This window comes from Pseudorca crassidens, chromosome 14 (genome assembly GCF_039906515.1).
Source record: "Pseudorca crassidens isolate mPseCra1 chromosome 14, mPseCra1.hap1, whole genome shotgun sequence".
Taxonomy (NCBI): Eukaryota; Metazoa; Chordata; class Mammalia; order Artiodactyla; family Delphinidae; genus Pseudorca; species Pseudorca crassidens.
Window position 1 is genome coordinate 59,714,288 of NC_090309.1, and position 17,008 is coordinate 59,731,295.

At 38.3% G+C, this 17,008-nt stretch overlaps 1 protein-coding gene across 2 annotated transcripts in view; it reads left to right on the forward strand.

The window, feature by feature from the left end:
- The first annotated feature begins 9,944 nt into the window (after window positions 1-9,944).
- The window catches only part of SLC8A1 (solute carrier family 8 member A1), a 409,948-nt gene continuing 402,884 nt past the window's right edge, over window positions 9,945-17,008 (forward strand). For both annotated transcript variants that reach the window (XM_067703172.1, XM_067703167.1), the window contains exon 1: window positions 9,945-10,140. Coding sequence is in view for 1 of the 2 variants with exons in the window: in XM_067703167.1 (XP_067559268.1) it covers window positions 10,111-10,140 (30 nt within the window). In the remaining variant the exon portion in view is untranslated. The remainder of the gene's footprint in view (window positions 10,141-17,008) is intronic.

Below are 17,008 nucleotides of genomic sequence, written 5' to 3' on the forward strand. Positions count from 1 at the left end.
TAATTACCCTACAATTATAGAGTGGAATGTCAATGTATGCCACTACCTAAACTATACAGGAAACATCTTCTTCCCAGAGGAGGGAACAGTTGATCTGAGCCTTTAAATTCAAAGAGAGTTAGCTAAACAAAGAATGAAGGATAGTCTAGGCAAAAAGAAAAGGCATGGGGGGAAATAGCATAAGAAGTGTAAGGAAAACCAAGGTTTTCTAACTGGCCAGAATGCATATGCACACCAAGTCGTTTGTAGTGAATAAATGAAAGAACCTTGGTGGGTGAGTGACCAGAGATGAGAATAAGATGTGAACAAGTAACTGTTGAAACATTTTGAAAACTAATTTAAGATATTTACACTTTATCCTGAAGGGTTTGGGGAAGTATTGAAAAATGTTGAACAGGGAGGGGCAAGATAAGAATTTGGCTTTAAATGGTGCACTCATCCACCCAAATACTTAAGCCAGAAATCTGAGAGGCAAACATGCTACCACTGTCTCTCTCAGTCTCTCACATTCAATTCACCAAATCCCAGATTTCACTGTTAAATATATCTCAGGCTTCATCTACTACTTTCGCCTCTGCTGCCACCGTCTTAAACCGAGGGCAACCAAGATGTACTCGGGAATTTCTCAAGAGCATGTTAACTGGTCTCTCATATCTATCATCTACACAGCAGCATGATTGATCTTCTAAAAATGTAAATCGGATCACAACGTGCCTCTGCTTAAAATGTTTCATTGATGTAATTCTAAAGAATGTGATTAAAGAAGATCTTGCTGAGGACTTTATATCTGAGGTGAGACCCACAAGATTTACAGAAGCCAGCTATTCAAAGAACCAAAGGAAAATCAGAATGATGTCATTAATAGAGTGAAAAGGCAACCCATAGAATGGGAGATATTTATAGTACAGGGCTTATGTGCATAATTAAAATAACAAGGCACAGTGGCAGCTCCTCCACAACAGAGAAGTGAAGAATAACAAGTAACAATAATCAAGTCCTGTTATTGAATGAATGTCTGTGTCTGCCCAAAATCCATATGTTGAAGCCCTAATCCCCAATCATATTTGAATGTGATGAAGGCTTTAGGAGGTAATTAAGTTTAGAGGAGGTCATGAGAATGAAGTCCCCATGATGGGATCGGTACCCTTATAAGAGACTGAAGAGACCAATGCTCTCAGTCTCCATCATGTGAGGACACAGCAAGAAGGTGCCTATCTGTAAACTAGGAAGAGGAGTTTCACCAAGAACCCAATCATGCTGGCACCCTGATCTCAGCCTTCCAGACTCCAGAACTCCTGCACTTCCACTAATGTTTGCTGTGTACGTCACCCAGTCCATGGTATTCTGCTGATGCAGCCTGAACTAAAACAAGTCTTAAGGAATCTAGCAAGATCCCAGTTTGTGTTCACCTATGTATCAGTAACCAAGATGCTGAATCTAAATAAAAGGATGAGCTACAGGCAGAAATAATGCCCAGTGTTAGATAGACATTTTGTCATCTATTGGTGATTTCAGTTCAATAAAAAGATATAAAAATCATGGCTTCCCTGGTGGCGCAGTGGTTGAGCGTCCGCCTGCTGATGTAGGGGACACAGGTTTGTGCCCCGGTCTGGGAAGATCCCACGTGCCGTGGAGTGGCTGGACCCGTGAGCCATGACCGCTGAGCCTGCACGTCCAGAGCCTGTGCTCCGCAGTGGGAGAGGCCACAACAGTTGAGAGGCCCGTGTACCGCAAAAAACAAACAAAATCAAAGTGGGTCTGCAGTTTTAAGAAAGCCTAGGCAGAAGGCCTGTAGGCCGGGCAGTCTGCAACCTACTTGCTGGGATACAGATCTGATACCTGCTGAGGACCAGAGATAAAAGCCACACCAGTGGGTGGACTGAGTCACTCAGTGTTTGGATTTGTGACGCTTTCATCTGGGAATGCCACCAGAATTTAATAGTTTCACTTCCTTCCAGACATTTCAGTGCTTGATTGTAGAGTAGAAGAAAGTTACTTCAGAGTTCCATTAGCTAGTATGCTTCTGAGATAATAAAATATAACCTATTTTAGTAAAAATGAGTACAAATATTGATGATGTGATATTTTGTTAGAATCAAGGCAGATAGTCATGGAAGACCAGATCACAACTTCACCTATCACCTTCAGGTAAGAGGCTACATTTTAGACATCTTATACTAAAGTATGTCTCATGATGTAATACTTCATTTGCCAATTTTTGCCCTGTTCCTAGCTCCAAACCTTATGTCTTTAATGACTGTTTGCAAGTATTCCTGCCCTTGGGATGTCTATAAGTGCAATAATTAGATGAGGTAATTTGTGCAGCCCTGCAAAACAAAGGGGGTGTTTAAACAGCTAGGAATCTGTGGAGAGACCACAGCAGAGAGAAAGATAGGATTGAAAGTCATCCAATCAGTCTGGAGAAGGAAATGACAGAAAACACACTGGCTGACAAGAAGGAAAGTCAGAAGAAGAATCAAATAGGGAGTTTGAAAGTTTATCTCCATAAATGCTGAGGTTCACCTTACATAGAAAGGACAGGGAAAGCCAGCTCTCTACCCTATGCTTGGAGTTTTAAGAGACTGAGCCAGGTCAGAAAATTACTAGCCATGGGACTATATTGAACTCATACAGCTTTGCCAATAGAGCTATCTTTTTCCATTAATCACACATTTATAATACATAATGAAAACTACAGCCTTACAAGGTTAGTGGTCAATTTCTCCATTAGGTGAAAGAGAAATAGTGATGGTCAATAGTAAAGTAGCCAAAACATTTACTAAGCTACAAATTTCTATACATAACAACAACAAGCTCACTCTTGCCCTTAGATTGCTCACTTTCCAGGTTGAAAAGATCCTCTGGCTCCCAACTGGCCTTAGTAAATTGGCCTTAGTGCAGTCTTGTTAGACCTATAACATATAAAAATGTAATAAATCTGTAATATATTTGCCAAAAATAGCACAAAGGAGGCAGTGGGAGCAAAGATGTATTGGGCTAATAAAGTGATTATAGGTGGTAAAGTAATAGTTGTAACAATGTACTGTTGGTTTTGGAACATTAATAATTATAATACCTATAACAAAAATATTACAAAAAGGAGGAAAAGGAATGAGCTATATAGGAGTAGTATTTCTCTGTATTGCTGTAATTAAGCTACTTTAAATCTGAAACTGATTCTGATGAGTTAATATGTATATAGTAACTCTAGAGCAACCACTAAATAATAATTCAAAAACATAGTAAAAAATCATTAAAGGAATTAACATGTTACATTAAAAAATATTCACTTAGTGAAAAAGAAATCAGTAAAGTAAGAATAGGGGAACAAAAAAAGACATGAGACATACAGAAAATAAAAAGTACAATGAAACATGTATATTCAACTATATCAATAATATTAAATGTGAGTAGGTTAAACAATCCAATCAAAAGGCAGAGATTGTCAGACTGGATTAAAAGCAAGCAAATGAAAGACATGATCCAGTGACATGTCTACAGAAGATACACTTTAGATTCAAAGACACAAATGGATTGAAAGTTAAAGGATAGAAAAATGATAGATCATGCAAATAGCAACCATAGGAAATACTAAGTTAGACAAAATAGATATTAAAATAGAAAATGTTACTACAGATAAAAAGGGACATTTTATAATGGAAAGAAGCCAATTCATCAGAAAGATACAACAATTGTAAACATAAATTGGCAAATGTTTAGCTAGCTTGACCAAGAAAAAAAGAGCCTTAAGACATTAAGAGGGGACATTATTACCAATCTTACAGAAATAAAAAATGATTAAAAGAAATATTGTGAACAATTGTATGCTAACATATTGATAACTTAGATGAAATGACAAATTCCTCGAAAGACACAAACTACCTAAACTAATTTAGGAAGAAATAGACAATCTGAGTAAAATTATAGCGAGTGTAGAGATTGAATTAGTTTTCAAAAAACTACACGTAAAGAAAACAAAGACCCAGGTGACTTCATTTTCCATCTGAAAATGAAAGGAAGAAGACAATTCCATCCACAATAGCATCAAAAAAATACCATACTTAGAAATAAATTTATCAAAAAGTGCAAAACGTACTCTGAAAACTACAAAACATTTTTGAAAGAAATTAAAGATAATCCAAAGAAATGGAAAGCATCCCATGTTTACGTATCAGAAGATTGTACACTGTGAAGATGGCATTACTCCCTAAACTGATCTACAGATTCAACATAATTCCTATCAGAATTTCAGCTGACTTCATTATAAAAATTGAAAATATGATTCTGAAATTCATACTGAATTGAAAGGAACCCAGAATAGCCAAATCATTCTGGAAAAAAGAAGAACAAATAGGAGAATTCACACATCCTAATTTCAAAACTTACTACAAAATAATGTAATGAAGACAGTGTGTTACTGGCAAAGGATAGACATATAGCTTAACAGGAATAAATTGAGACTCCAGACATAAACCCATACATCTAAAGTCAACTGATAATCATCAAGGTTACCAAGACTATTCAATGAGAAGGAACAGTCTTTTCAACAAATAGTGCTGGGACAAATGGATATCAAGACACAAAAGAATGAAGTGCATTTCATAAAGAAAAGTTAGTTCAAACTAGATGGAATACCTACATGTAAGAACTAAAGCTTATAGAAGAAAGCATAGGGACAAACCTGCATGACTTCTGACTTGGCAAAGGATTCTTAGCTATGATAACAAAAGTATGAGCAACAAAAGAAAAAATAAATAAATTGGATTTGATCAATATTTAAAACTTGTACTTCAAAGAGTGTCATCAAGAAAATGAAAAAACAATACACAGAATGCAAGAAAGTATTTGCAAATCATATATCTGCTAAGTGAATTGTATCTAGAATGTATAAAGGACATTTACAAGTGAGTAATAAAAGGACAAATAACCCAATTAAAAAACGGGCAAAAAATCTAAATAGGCATATCTTCAAGAAGATGAAAGAAGCCAGTCACAAAAGACCACATATTACATGATTCCATTCATATAAAAGTCCAGAATAGGGAGATCCATAGAGACAGAAAGTTGATTACTGGTTCCTTAGAGCTGGGGAGGATGGAAGGATAGGAATGAGATGAAAATGTTCTAATATTGATTGTGGTGATGGTTGCGCATATCTGCGAATATACTAAAAACCATTGAATTGTATGTACACTTTAGTTCAGTGAATGGTCTGGCATGTGAATTATATCTCAATAAAGGTGCTTTAAAGAAGATGTTTGGACACTGTGCTAACAGACAAAATTTAATTACTATGTCAGTGGTGATGCTGGGAGCAAGTCAAGAAAATCTATTTAGAAGAAAAATGACATTTGAGCTGGTTCTTCAAGGGTAAGAACTGTATTTAATCTCTTTTTCTCATTGCTAGTCTTGAAAGATAGAATGGGGTTTTTTGCTATTAATTTGCCTTGAAACCCTTTGAAAACTTGCTGTGTGCCTTAAAAATCTTTAGTAAAAGATTCCCTCCATATGCTTAGACAAAAAAAAATATTTTAATCACCAAAAATTGAATATCTGTGATCTTTTTAAAAATGACAATCCTCACCTCCCTCTTTAATACTAATAATTTGTGTCGGACATCCACTCTAAATGATCTGTGCTAACACCATGGCCTGCTGTTTTAGGTAACTGGAAGCATCAGGTAATCTGCCCAGGTAAATCAAAACAATGTTGATATTTTTGGACGCTCTGTTTTTCTGTCTGCTTTGAGTTGACAGTCTCTATCCAGATGGACAGTGGGCTATTTGAGATTTTTATACCTTACGCAGCAAGGAGGGCTGCCAGGCTAATGGTCACTCGTTGAGAGTTAACTGGCATTTATCCATTTTTCACTCATTTATCAATGCATTTAGTTTTTCAACAAGCTTGTAAAGGTTACTATACAACAGACACTGTGATGTGTGTTGGGAATACAAAAGCAACATTTTGCTTTTGACTGGCTTCTTTCAACTAGCGTGTTTCCAGAGTTCATGCATTTGTAGCATGAATCAATACTTCATTCCTCTTTCTGGCTGAATGATATTCCACTGTATAGATATACCCTATGCTGTTTATTCATTCATCTGTTAACGAACACCTCAATGGTTTACAACTTTTGGCTATAATGAATGATGCTGCTGTAAATATTTGTGTACAAGCTTTTGTATGGACATTTGTTTTCATTCCTCTTGGGTATGTACTCGGGAATGGAATTGCTGGGAATTCTATGCTTCATCATTTGAGGAACTGCCAGATTGTGTTCTGAGGCAGTTGCGCCATTTTATATTCTCACCAGCAGTGTAGGAGGGTTCAATTTCTCCACATGCATGTTATCTTTTTTGCTATCTGACTTTTTTTTTTTTTTGCGGTTCGCGGGCCTCTCACTGTTGTGGCCTCTCCTGTTGCGGAGCACAGGCTCCGGACGCGCAGGCTCAGCGGCCATGGCCCACGGGCCCAGCCGCTCCGCGGCATGTGGGATCTTCCCGGACTGGGGCACGAACCCGTGTCCCCTGCAACGGCAGGTGGACTCTCAACCACTGCGCCACCAGGGAGGCCCTATCTGACTTTTTTATTCTAGCTATCCTAGTGTTTGTGGAGTGGTATCTCTTTGTGGTTTCAGTTTGCATTCCCTAATGACAGCAACATGATTTCCCTGTCCTCCAGGAGCTCACAGTCTAATAGCCAAGGGTGGAGAGGTTGGAAAAACCTACAATATGCCATATGTGCTTTAGAACACCTGGCGGTGAGGTCTGGAAAGACTTCAGAAAGGAAGAGACACTGAGCTGAATCTTAGAAGCCTGAAGGTATGTTCTTCTGACAGACAAAGGTGGAGTGTATGCATGTGTACATACCCTTGGGGGAAGGTGCAGAACTTTCCGATGAAAGGAACATCTTGTGTAAAGTATCCCATAGTGAAAGAGTGTGCCCAGATGCACCATGCTATATCCTTCTCCATGGCGTTAGACAAATTGATGGCAATACGTTAAATCCTGACTTTCTCATTTACAAGTTTCACGGAGACTAATTTAGCCTCTTTCATTGGAAACATGATAGGCCTTGAACCTCCTTAACAAGAGATCTTTTCCTTATACACACACCCCAAGGCATCCTCCAGAGTTGAGGAAGATCTCCCTGGCCTAGAGTACTGATTATCCAAGCTAAGACAGGAAGCTGGGCCACTTCCACAGCCAACCCCACCGAGAACATGCCAACTCAGTTTGGCCAACCCAAAATGGGCAAACACGTTTTGGAATATACAAGCTTCTCATACCTTGGATGTTCCTAAGAATTCCCGAGGTTTTAAGTTAAGCCAGTCAAACTGTCTGCAAATTCTTTGAACAGAAAGGAGAGTCCCGCGCCCTGTTACACGTAGTCACTGTGGGTCCTAACATATCAACCGCCCTGCTAATTAACTAAAGAATGCCGTACATTCATATCATCCGTTCCAGTGTGGGAAGCTATCCCACACACATTAATTCATAGGATAATTCTAGGGTAAGAAGGTCAAGGGTTCACTTGAGGAACGAGCAGATGAAGAAACAGAACTGTGATATGACCAATGTCATGCAGCTCGTAAGTAACAGAGCGAGGACCACAGCATGGTCTTTTCATTCACGTCCTGAGTTCATCATCCAGAATCCACTCTTTTGTATTCATTATGGTTTTATTTTTCTCTTCTGATAAGAAGTTTGAGGTGGGCAGATCAAGATCACTACAGCAACTCAAGATTGCTGGCGAGAACTGAAATTCTTTCGTCTGTCTGGTCTACCTTCCTTGCTTTGCAGGCCTTTGTCCTCCTGCTTGTCCCCTCCTGGTCATCAAACAGCAGCTGCAATTTCAGGCTTTGAGTTTGCTCTCTCAGAAGGAACTAGGTGGAAGGGGTAAAAGGACAAGACGGGTAAAAGCTGAACCTGTCCCCCTTTTTTTTTTTTTTGCGGTACGCGGGCCTCTCACTGTTGTGGCCTCTCCCGTTGCGGAGCACAGGCTCCGGACGCGCAGGCCCTGTGGCCAAGGCTCACAGGCCCAGCCGCTCCACGGCATGTGGGATCTTCCCGGACCGGGCCACGAACCCGCGTCCCCTACATCGGCAGGCGGACTCCCAACCACTGCACCACCAGGGAAGCCCCTGAACCTATCCCTTTTTAACAAATAAATAAAAGCTTTCCTGAAGTCACGCCCAGGGGCCTCCTGTTTACACCTGCTTGGCCAGAATGGTGTTACCATGGTCATCCCTAACTGCAAGGGACAAGGAGAAAAAAGAGTTTTGCTTTTGCACTTCTATAGTAGAAAAAGGCAAGGAAGGGAGGGTATTGAATGACTCCTGGGTAAGGTCACCTTCTACCAAGCCCATCACTGAGCTACGTTTAGTCAGCTTTTTAAATATCATATCTCAATTTTCCCTAGATATAAATATTATTATTATATAGAGTATATAATAATATAAAGGGAATAGATTATTATGCAGATAATGTATAATATATTATACATAAAATGTATATATAAAAATATAAATATATATATAAATACATAAATATAGTATTTGCATATATAAAAATTGCTGGGAGGGAGGCAGGGAGAGGTTGGAATAACAGAATATTTTTAATAAAAAACAATGTTGCCTCCTATCGTTCTGGCCTTAGTGCTGTTGCACAGAGATTACTAAAACCTAGGAGTTTTCTAACTTGTCATAAATATATCTGTTTTGTATCCTTCTCTCTTTTTTCTTCTATAGACATGTTAAAACCTACACAAAGTAGAGAAGGTAGTATAATGACCTCTCCATTCACAGGTTGATAGGTGTACCTATAGACTACCTGCAAAAATGATCATTTTGTTAACCTTGTTTTGTCCGTCCCTCCCTTTTTCCTCTGGAATATTTTAAGCAAATTAGCTCCATTTCAATATACCAAAATGAATTTTGCCTGTATGCCTCAAATTTCTTTTTTCTTCTTTTTTTCTAACAAGAGATTCCACAAGAGTTTTAACATAATTTTGAAAAAGTTAACCAGTGGGAAATGTTATTTGAAAGGTCTCTCTCTCTCTCCATATTTTGACCTCTTATTACACGAGTAACAACAAATTGAAAAAAAAGAGAGAGAGAGAACTTTAAAACCGGAAAAGCTAGATTTCAAAAGAACTGGGACTTCCTAGGGGAGTACGTCTCACCTCTCTACTAGACAGAGCAGGACTTATCCCCCTCCATACCCATCCCACCACTTAAAATGTAGGTCACAGCTATGTGTCAGTTAAAGTACTACTGACAGTTAACAAATGTAGTAATTAGTATTCCATTCAGGTTTACATTCTTTAACATTAAAGAAAAAAAGTTTCCTGAATCTCAAACCATATGCTAGATGGTCGCTTAGTAGGAACTGTCCCAATTATCCTGAGAAGCTGTTCAAATACGAACCTGGCCCTTCCTCCTCTCTTAGAGATTTTGATTACTTTGACCAGGTGCTACTGCCTTCTCCTTTAAGACAAACAACCCAGAGTATTAACAACTATTCCCAGTTAAAGAAATACCTTGTGTATTTATTCATCCCTATACAATGTTATCCATTGTTCAGCCATTCATTCATTCATTCCCTAATATTTTTCAGGTCTCACATATATATCTTATCACTAAAATCTTTAAGGATGAAAACCCTAGTAAGGAACTGTAATCATATCTGTTTTCACAGAGCTCAGGAAACCCATCTCCTAAAAGCTCTATGTGGGAATCAGGTAAAAACTCGTTGTTCTCTAAATGTCTGGAGAGCAAAAATGCCAATCTGAACGTGTATTTGCGAAAAGGCATAGTGGCAGGATGGAGGGGCGGGACATGGGCCTGGCTGGAAGGATCTCTATATGTGTATTTTTATCAGCCATGTGTTGGATGAAGCGGAGTGCTACCAGATAGCTTCTTTTCGACAGCTTGGAGTTACTGTTGGGAACAGATCCATGTATGGAAGCGAAAGCCGAAAGGCACAGATAAGCAGAGATCCAGCTATGCAAACCATGTTTAGAGACACTTAAAGGACAAGCATCCCAGGTCCTTTCTTTCTGGTAAATTTGGAGAAACCATCACCCCGGGTCTTTTTTCACATCCAGCCCATGCGGACTGATCAGCCCGGCTCCACAGAGGTAGGTGCAGGGCTTTTGTGATGAAACGTTATCTAAAAGATCATTCGTGAATATTCCCTCCCAAGCTCTTGATGTCCCTTAAGGGAAGCTGCCAGATAATATTTTGGAAAAAAAAAAGAAAGATTTGGGTTGGGGCTGGTGACTAAGAGGTATTTAACAAGCTCTGCCTTCACAAGACAGGGCAGCTTGTTTACAGAGGGAAAGTGGCAGCATGGAATTGCTCCCAAATAGAATCGCTTTGTCCGGGGTCACTTACTGTTCGGATTTCTGGGGATACGAATCTCCCTCAATATTGCCAGCACCTTTGAAATGGGCCCCAGCTTCTCGTGGGTTCTGATGCAGTGTATTTTAGGGGAGGGAGGGAGGATTTGCCCTTTACCTTGCTTATGCGTCCAAATCCAGCATAAACTTAACATGTGTGGTTAGTTCTTCCTTAGACCTAGGAAGAGCTGCTTGTAAACGACGTTATTATTTTTGGCAGCTGAAGTCATTTTTGCAGTGTTTCTCAGCAGATCGGAGGTTGATTACATCCTGTTCAAAGATTCTTGGGTTGTTTTCACAAACATGGGGTCTTGCGCAAGTTGAAATTGCTGAAACCAGCTTTAAGCACTAGACTTTTCTCAGTACCTTCGACATTTTCTTTCTTTTTGGCTAATGACTGAAAACTATGGAGCTTGAGGGGAAAGCTATATGACTATAGTTTTGCCATTGGTAATGTTCGGGGAACGGTAGATAGTGGCAGAATCACAAAAGCTAGATGTCTCGGGGTTCAAAGTAAAAGCATGGCTTTGAAGACAAGAACAATATCAGAATCGCTATGACTCTAGTCTAGTTTCCAGGATACTGGTTAACCCAGCCAAAGCATATCCGTTACCTGTTGAAATGCTATTCCAGCTAATTACCAAATTGTAATCGTTAGATCATTAAGCAGTTCTTTTAAAATTGTTAACAAAACCTGTGAACCTCTGCAAAACACAGAAGTCAGGGGGGAAAATTGCAGGTCATATCTATAAAATGTGTGTGTGTTTTCAAGATTGAACTAAAAGAATTTTTACACAAGATAATGGAATTTAAATTCAAAATTTCTCTTGCTGAGAATATTGTGTCTGTATTTCAAGGAAGATTTGAACCAACTCTTAAGTTTTTTAATCTTAAGATAGAATGTGAGAGAAAAAAAGAAAGAAAAATTGAATATAATTTTTTCCTTCTCTGATGACAAAACATGACATGGAAAAGGATTAATAAACAAGTGTAAAAAAATAATAAAACAGCTTGTAATACTGACCAAGGAGATGTTCTTTGGATAAATTAGATAGTTGGGAAAAGGATACAGGTGAAGTGACTTTAGTTATGTAGTGGTTTCTTTCAAGTTGTGGACGTTCTCTAATACCAAAAAAAAGTGGCAGGGAAAGAGAAAACATGGTTCTATTTCAGTAAGAATACATTATCATCACTAAAATATTATTATTATAAATTTTCATCAAATTACTCCTGTTCATGTCTCGTCTATTTAAACTGACAGCATGTTAAATTAACAACACATTCAAATTAACGCTTTCCACATCTCTAAAATAGGCTATTTTACTTCATTTAAAAATATTGGCTTGGCCCAAAAGTTCGTTCGGGTTTTTCCGTAAGCTGTTACGAGCAAACTTTTTGGCCAAGCCAATACTAATATTCTGTATCTGCAGGAGAGAGAGAGAGGGAGAGAGAATAAACTATGCCGTCTTTTTTTAAACTAACAGAGCTAACTAAGCTGTCATAACTTTAGCTAAAGTGGAACAGGCCTACAAAAGGATGGTTTTAAAATACTTAAACACTACATACCAGCCGGCTTTCCAAAAGGAACAGTACGAGCACAGCAGGAGTTTTGTCAATTTTCAATATGTAAAATATGTAAAAGGTTATTCTAAATTATGTCACTAGTATTTGTGATAAGATGCAATACGTATATGACATCATCTACTGTTTTCTCATTTGCTTATTGCCAAGTACATTTCAAGGGTGCACTTCTTATGAGAAATGTCTGTTCCTGTTCCTGTTTTTCTTCAGCAAACAAATTTAAGAAGTGTAATATAAGTAATAAAGAATGACTTATTGCTATTTTATATATATAGTATGTCATCTATGGAAAAAAAATTGACCATCAACTACTAATGACTTATGACTTCTTAAGCATTCGGTGATGACTGTATGTGTTAGAAAATCTTGAGATCGTATTTTGAGAAGAGAATTGGAAGTGTTGATAGACTTTTGTGGAAAAAAAAATGACATGAATGCTCTATGCTATAGTTAGCTGATGTAGAAGTAAATTTACAGTGGCCAACGATAACAGGAAAGTTGAAATTTGTCCTAAGAGCATAGAGCACAGATATGAGGATTCTGTCTGTGAAGGGCCAGGGTGGATAGTTCCTGGGCCTGGTTGATGGTGCTGCAATGAGTAGGGGGAACAGACTTTTTACGGGCTTTGATGGCAAACAATATCCCTGAAACTGTTGGGGGAGAATTTGTATGCTTTTCCAAAGGCATGGAAAATTGTGATCCAGAGGAAAGGTCATTAAGTTTCAAGGAAATGATAACAATGGTTACTCTAAAAAAAAAATTCCCTTGCAAACTTCAAATAAAATATAATTTTCTCCAGTGATTAAAAATTGAGTGGTCCCAGACAAACCACTGAATATTTCAAGATTTTTTTAAATGACGTTAAGCATGAGACTAGGAGATGGTCCTGGTGAGGAGTTAAAAGGCCTGAGAGGCTGTATAGTTTCTCCAAGGTCAATCAATGGAAAGTGAAGAGATCCAGCTCACCTGATCAGAACCCATCTGCCCATACTGCTCTTCTTTCATTACTTAAAATTACACTTCCATTTCAATTGTCCTGGTGAGATATTAGAAGAAAACTCCATGGCAGAGAATTGTTAAAGTAGTTTTCAGGTATATCAAGAAATGAAAGGGGAACAAATTTCCATGGCATTTAGCTGAGGAGAAAATGGCCTTTCCTATTTCATCAGCGTCTTCCCATGAGATGATCCATGGTTCTCAACACTTTAAAATCACTTGGTGGGGGTGATGTCCACTGCACCCCTGATCAACTAAATATGCTCATGGGGTCCAGGCAAAGGTAGTTTATTTTTTTAATCTATCCCGTGAAATCCTAATGTGCAACCAACATTGAGAAGCCCTTTCTTTCTGCAGTAAAAAAGTGGTAACCTGGGCTTCCCTGGTGGCGCAGTGGTTGAGAGTCCGCCTGCCGATGCAGGGGACGCGGGTTCGTGCCCTGGTCCGGGAAGATCCCACATGCCGCGGAGCGGCTGGGCCCGTGAGCCATGGCCGCTGAGCCTGCGCGTCCGGAGCCTGTGCTTCGCAACGGGAGAGGCCACAGCAGTGAGAGGCCCGCGTACCGTAAAAAAAAAAAAAAAAAAAAAAAAAAGTGGTAACCAGTCCAATTTATTTCATCGGGGGGCGGGGGGAGGTTAACAGAACCCACAGATGAAGATAAAAAAGTGTAATCTTTCCAAGAAAGAGGACTTTTCTGGAAGTTTGATTGATGTAATCTTCACTGACAGGGCGTTCCTATTTAAAAGTTTCAACGTATTTAAAAAGAAGTTTTCTCTACAATAAAGTACTGATACAGATCTATTTGATATCTCTCATGCTCCCTAGGCTGAAACCTATGTGAATGCTGACCACAATTATTGAAAGGTAAAAATATATATACATATATGTGACATTATGTTTCTTAACTATAGCTGCTAAATGAAGTTTCATATTGTTTTAGCAAATTATCAAATAGTCATCTTGAAAGGGCATATTAAGTTTGGATAGCAACAGTTTTCTAAGGATTAGGCAAGTCATTCTCTTTTTTGCCTTTTGCCTTTCTAAATGTCAAGAACTTTGGAGAGAGGGTGTGTGATTTTACTCAGAAGATATATTAATTTATCACATATCAATACATATGAATAAGAAACTGACACTAGCCACAATACCAAGAGGCAATGAAGGGCTACAAAAGACTCCTTTCCTTTAAGTAGGAACTGAAGGCTGGGCTCTCTGAGGCCTGCAGAAATGATTCTGGGTTGAATGCAAGTAGAGATAAAATAAATAACTCCTCTAGATTCCAACTCAGGGTAAAGAGGACTCTTCGAGAAAGTGGGTGGAGCAGTGATTCGAGTTATGACTGCTGAGGGTGATTGGAGTCTAACAGCCTGAGTTTCAGGTCTGGCTCTTCAATGTATTAATGGCCATGTGACTTTGGACAGGTAACATCATCTTTTTAAGCCTCTATTTCTCTTCTCTGCAAATTATGGACAGCAATGACCATATTGAAGGGATAAATTGGCAAAGTTCAAATAAAGAGTTTAGCTTAATGGCCTGTAAATGGTGGTACCATCTTTGTAAGCAATGTTAAAATCAAATGGATTTTTCTTGAGACTAACTTCCCTGTCACTAGAAATATTAAACAGAAGAGTGATCACATCTCAAAGAGAGTATAGATGAATTCTTAAACTCCTTTCAAGTCAGTTTCTAGAATTAACCCACCATTAACTTTGAACATTTGTCAGATATTGATTAAATATTCTTGAACTGATTGATTATGAAATTGAATTCCCCTCTTACTTCAAATCATACCATGGTGAGTCTGGAAACTATCATTTAAGATATCAAAAATAAATAGAGGGCTTCCCTGGTGGCACAGTGGTTGAGAGTCCGCCTGCCGATGCAGGGGACACGGGTTCGTGCCCCGGTCCGGGAAGATCCCACATGCCGCAGAGCGGCTGGGCCCGTGAGCCATGGCCGCTGAGCCTGCGCGTCAGGAGCCTGTGCTCCGCAACGGGAGAGGCCGCAACAGTGAGAGGCCCGCGTACCGCAAAAAAAAAAAAAAAAGATACAGATATATATTCCCTCATGAATATTAAAAAAACTTTCAAAAATTAAGTCATATCTTAATAGAAGAGAAGGGCACCGGTTAAAAAGGTATTTCTTAAATCATTTTTCTGAACAAGGTCTGTTTTAGGTAGAGATAGAAGAATCCATTGAATATTTACCCTATTCATAGTAATGTATTATATTCCAATTAATAATAATATATAATAGTAATAATAACTCTAGTTCTTTAGTTTCTCCAGCAGCTTGCCCTCTGAGAGATAAGATGCAATCATATGTAAAATGACATATATACTCTTATCTATTATGCTGTTATTATGCTATTATCCATCACAAGCTGTTGTTGAATTTCATTCAAAGAAATATAATTTTAAAAACTATTTCCAAATCTTCACTAATTTTACCACCGCTTTACCCAGATGGATAAAATATTAAGAAATAAAAATTCTTTTTTTTTGGTTAAAACCCTGAGTTCTAGATTCAGACAAATCCCAACTACACTTCTTATTGTCACGTTGGTCAAGTTACCTAATAACTATCTTGACATGCGTTGTACTCCACTATTTTCCAAGCACACTTCTAAGCAAGTCACATAGATTAATTCATAAATTCTAACAATTACCTTACAAGATTGGCAACCACTCTGTGAATAGTTATGCAAAGAAGTGTTGGTAATATGCCCAAGGTCACACAACAAGTAAACAGAAGAGACAGGATTTGAAGCTTCTTCTTAGCCTCTGTTTTCCTGTCCCACAATTCTTTCTTGGTCTTTTAAAAATAGAAACAAATAGATTAATGCATGAAAAAATTAATGTACGAAAAGTATTCAGCTTAGTGTCTGACAAGAAGTGAGAGCAAACCATGTTATTCTCAGATTATTGTCCACTTAATCTGTTTAATGAGTAAACTAATCATTTGAAACAATGTTTCTGAGTACCAACTATATAAGAAATGGTATTGGGCTTCCCTGGTGGCGCAGTGGTTGAGAGTCCGCCTGCCGATGCAGGGGACGCGGGTTCGTGCCCCAGTCCGGGAAGATCCCACATGCCGTGGAGCGGCTGGGCCCGTAAGCCATGGCCGCTGAGCGTGCGTGTCCGGAGCCTGTGCTCCGTTGCAATGGGAGAGGCCCATGTACCGCAAAAAAAAGAAATTGATTGCTCTTTATAAACTAACATTTATAAATTGTTGACTGGACACTTTTCAGAAATAGAGGTTAAACTGTTATTTTAAAGAGAATGGACTGTACTCCATTTTCTTTCCCTCCCTTCTTACCTACTTTTCGATAAATGTGTGTCGAAAATTTTACATCCTTCCCCGTCTTCACAGTTATGTAGCAAAGATGATTTGTATAAAAATGATAAAATGAGATAAAAATCGTTTAAATGAAAGTTAGTATTGTATTCAGGGACCCATCTCACAGACATATTAAACTGCATTTAAATTCCAATTCAAAATTTTAAATGAAGAACAAGAGCTCTACCCGGCATTCAACTTACATCTTAGATTATGCTTATGAGCATCAGACCTTCAGGAATTCAACATAAAATTTTCACCAGTATTGTAGAGTTGTGTATTAGTTTTATGAAAATTATAATGAAGTGTATTTTAACTATGACAATACAAATTATAAAGAAGTTATTCACTTCTTGTTTTGCAAAGAGAATGTAATGAAAGATTACCTCTTTTTACTTTTTATCAGGCGTGTGCAGAGGAATCGAGGTCAAATCCACCTTCTACCACTCTATTTTTACTCTGTTACACATTCAAGATCATTTGTTATATTGTTTCCCCAGAGATGATTCTGCTGCTATTAATTTAAATATTCTTTTGCCTTAAAAAGAAAAATATCTACTTTGATTCACGTGAGGGATAGGGAAAGAAAATCAAAAGATTAGCGACTTAAACAAAAAATGGGGTTCCTGCAGTTCCCAGAAATCTGTAGTCCCTAATAGGTTACACTTTTTAAACTGTCAACGATCAACAG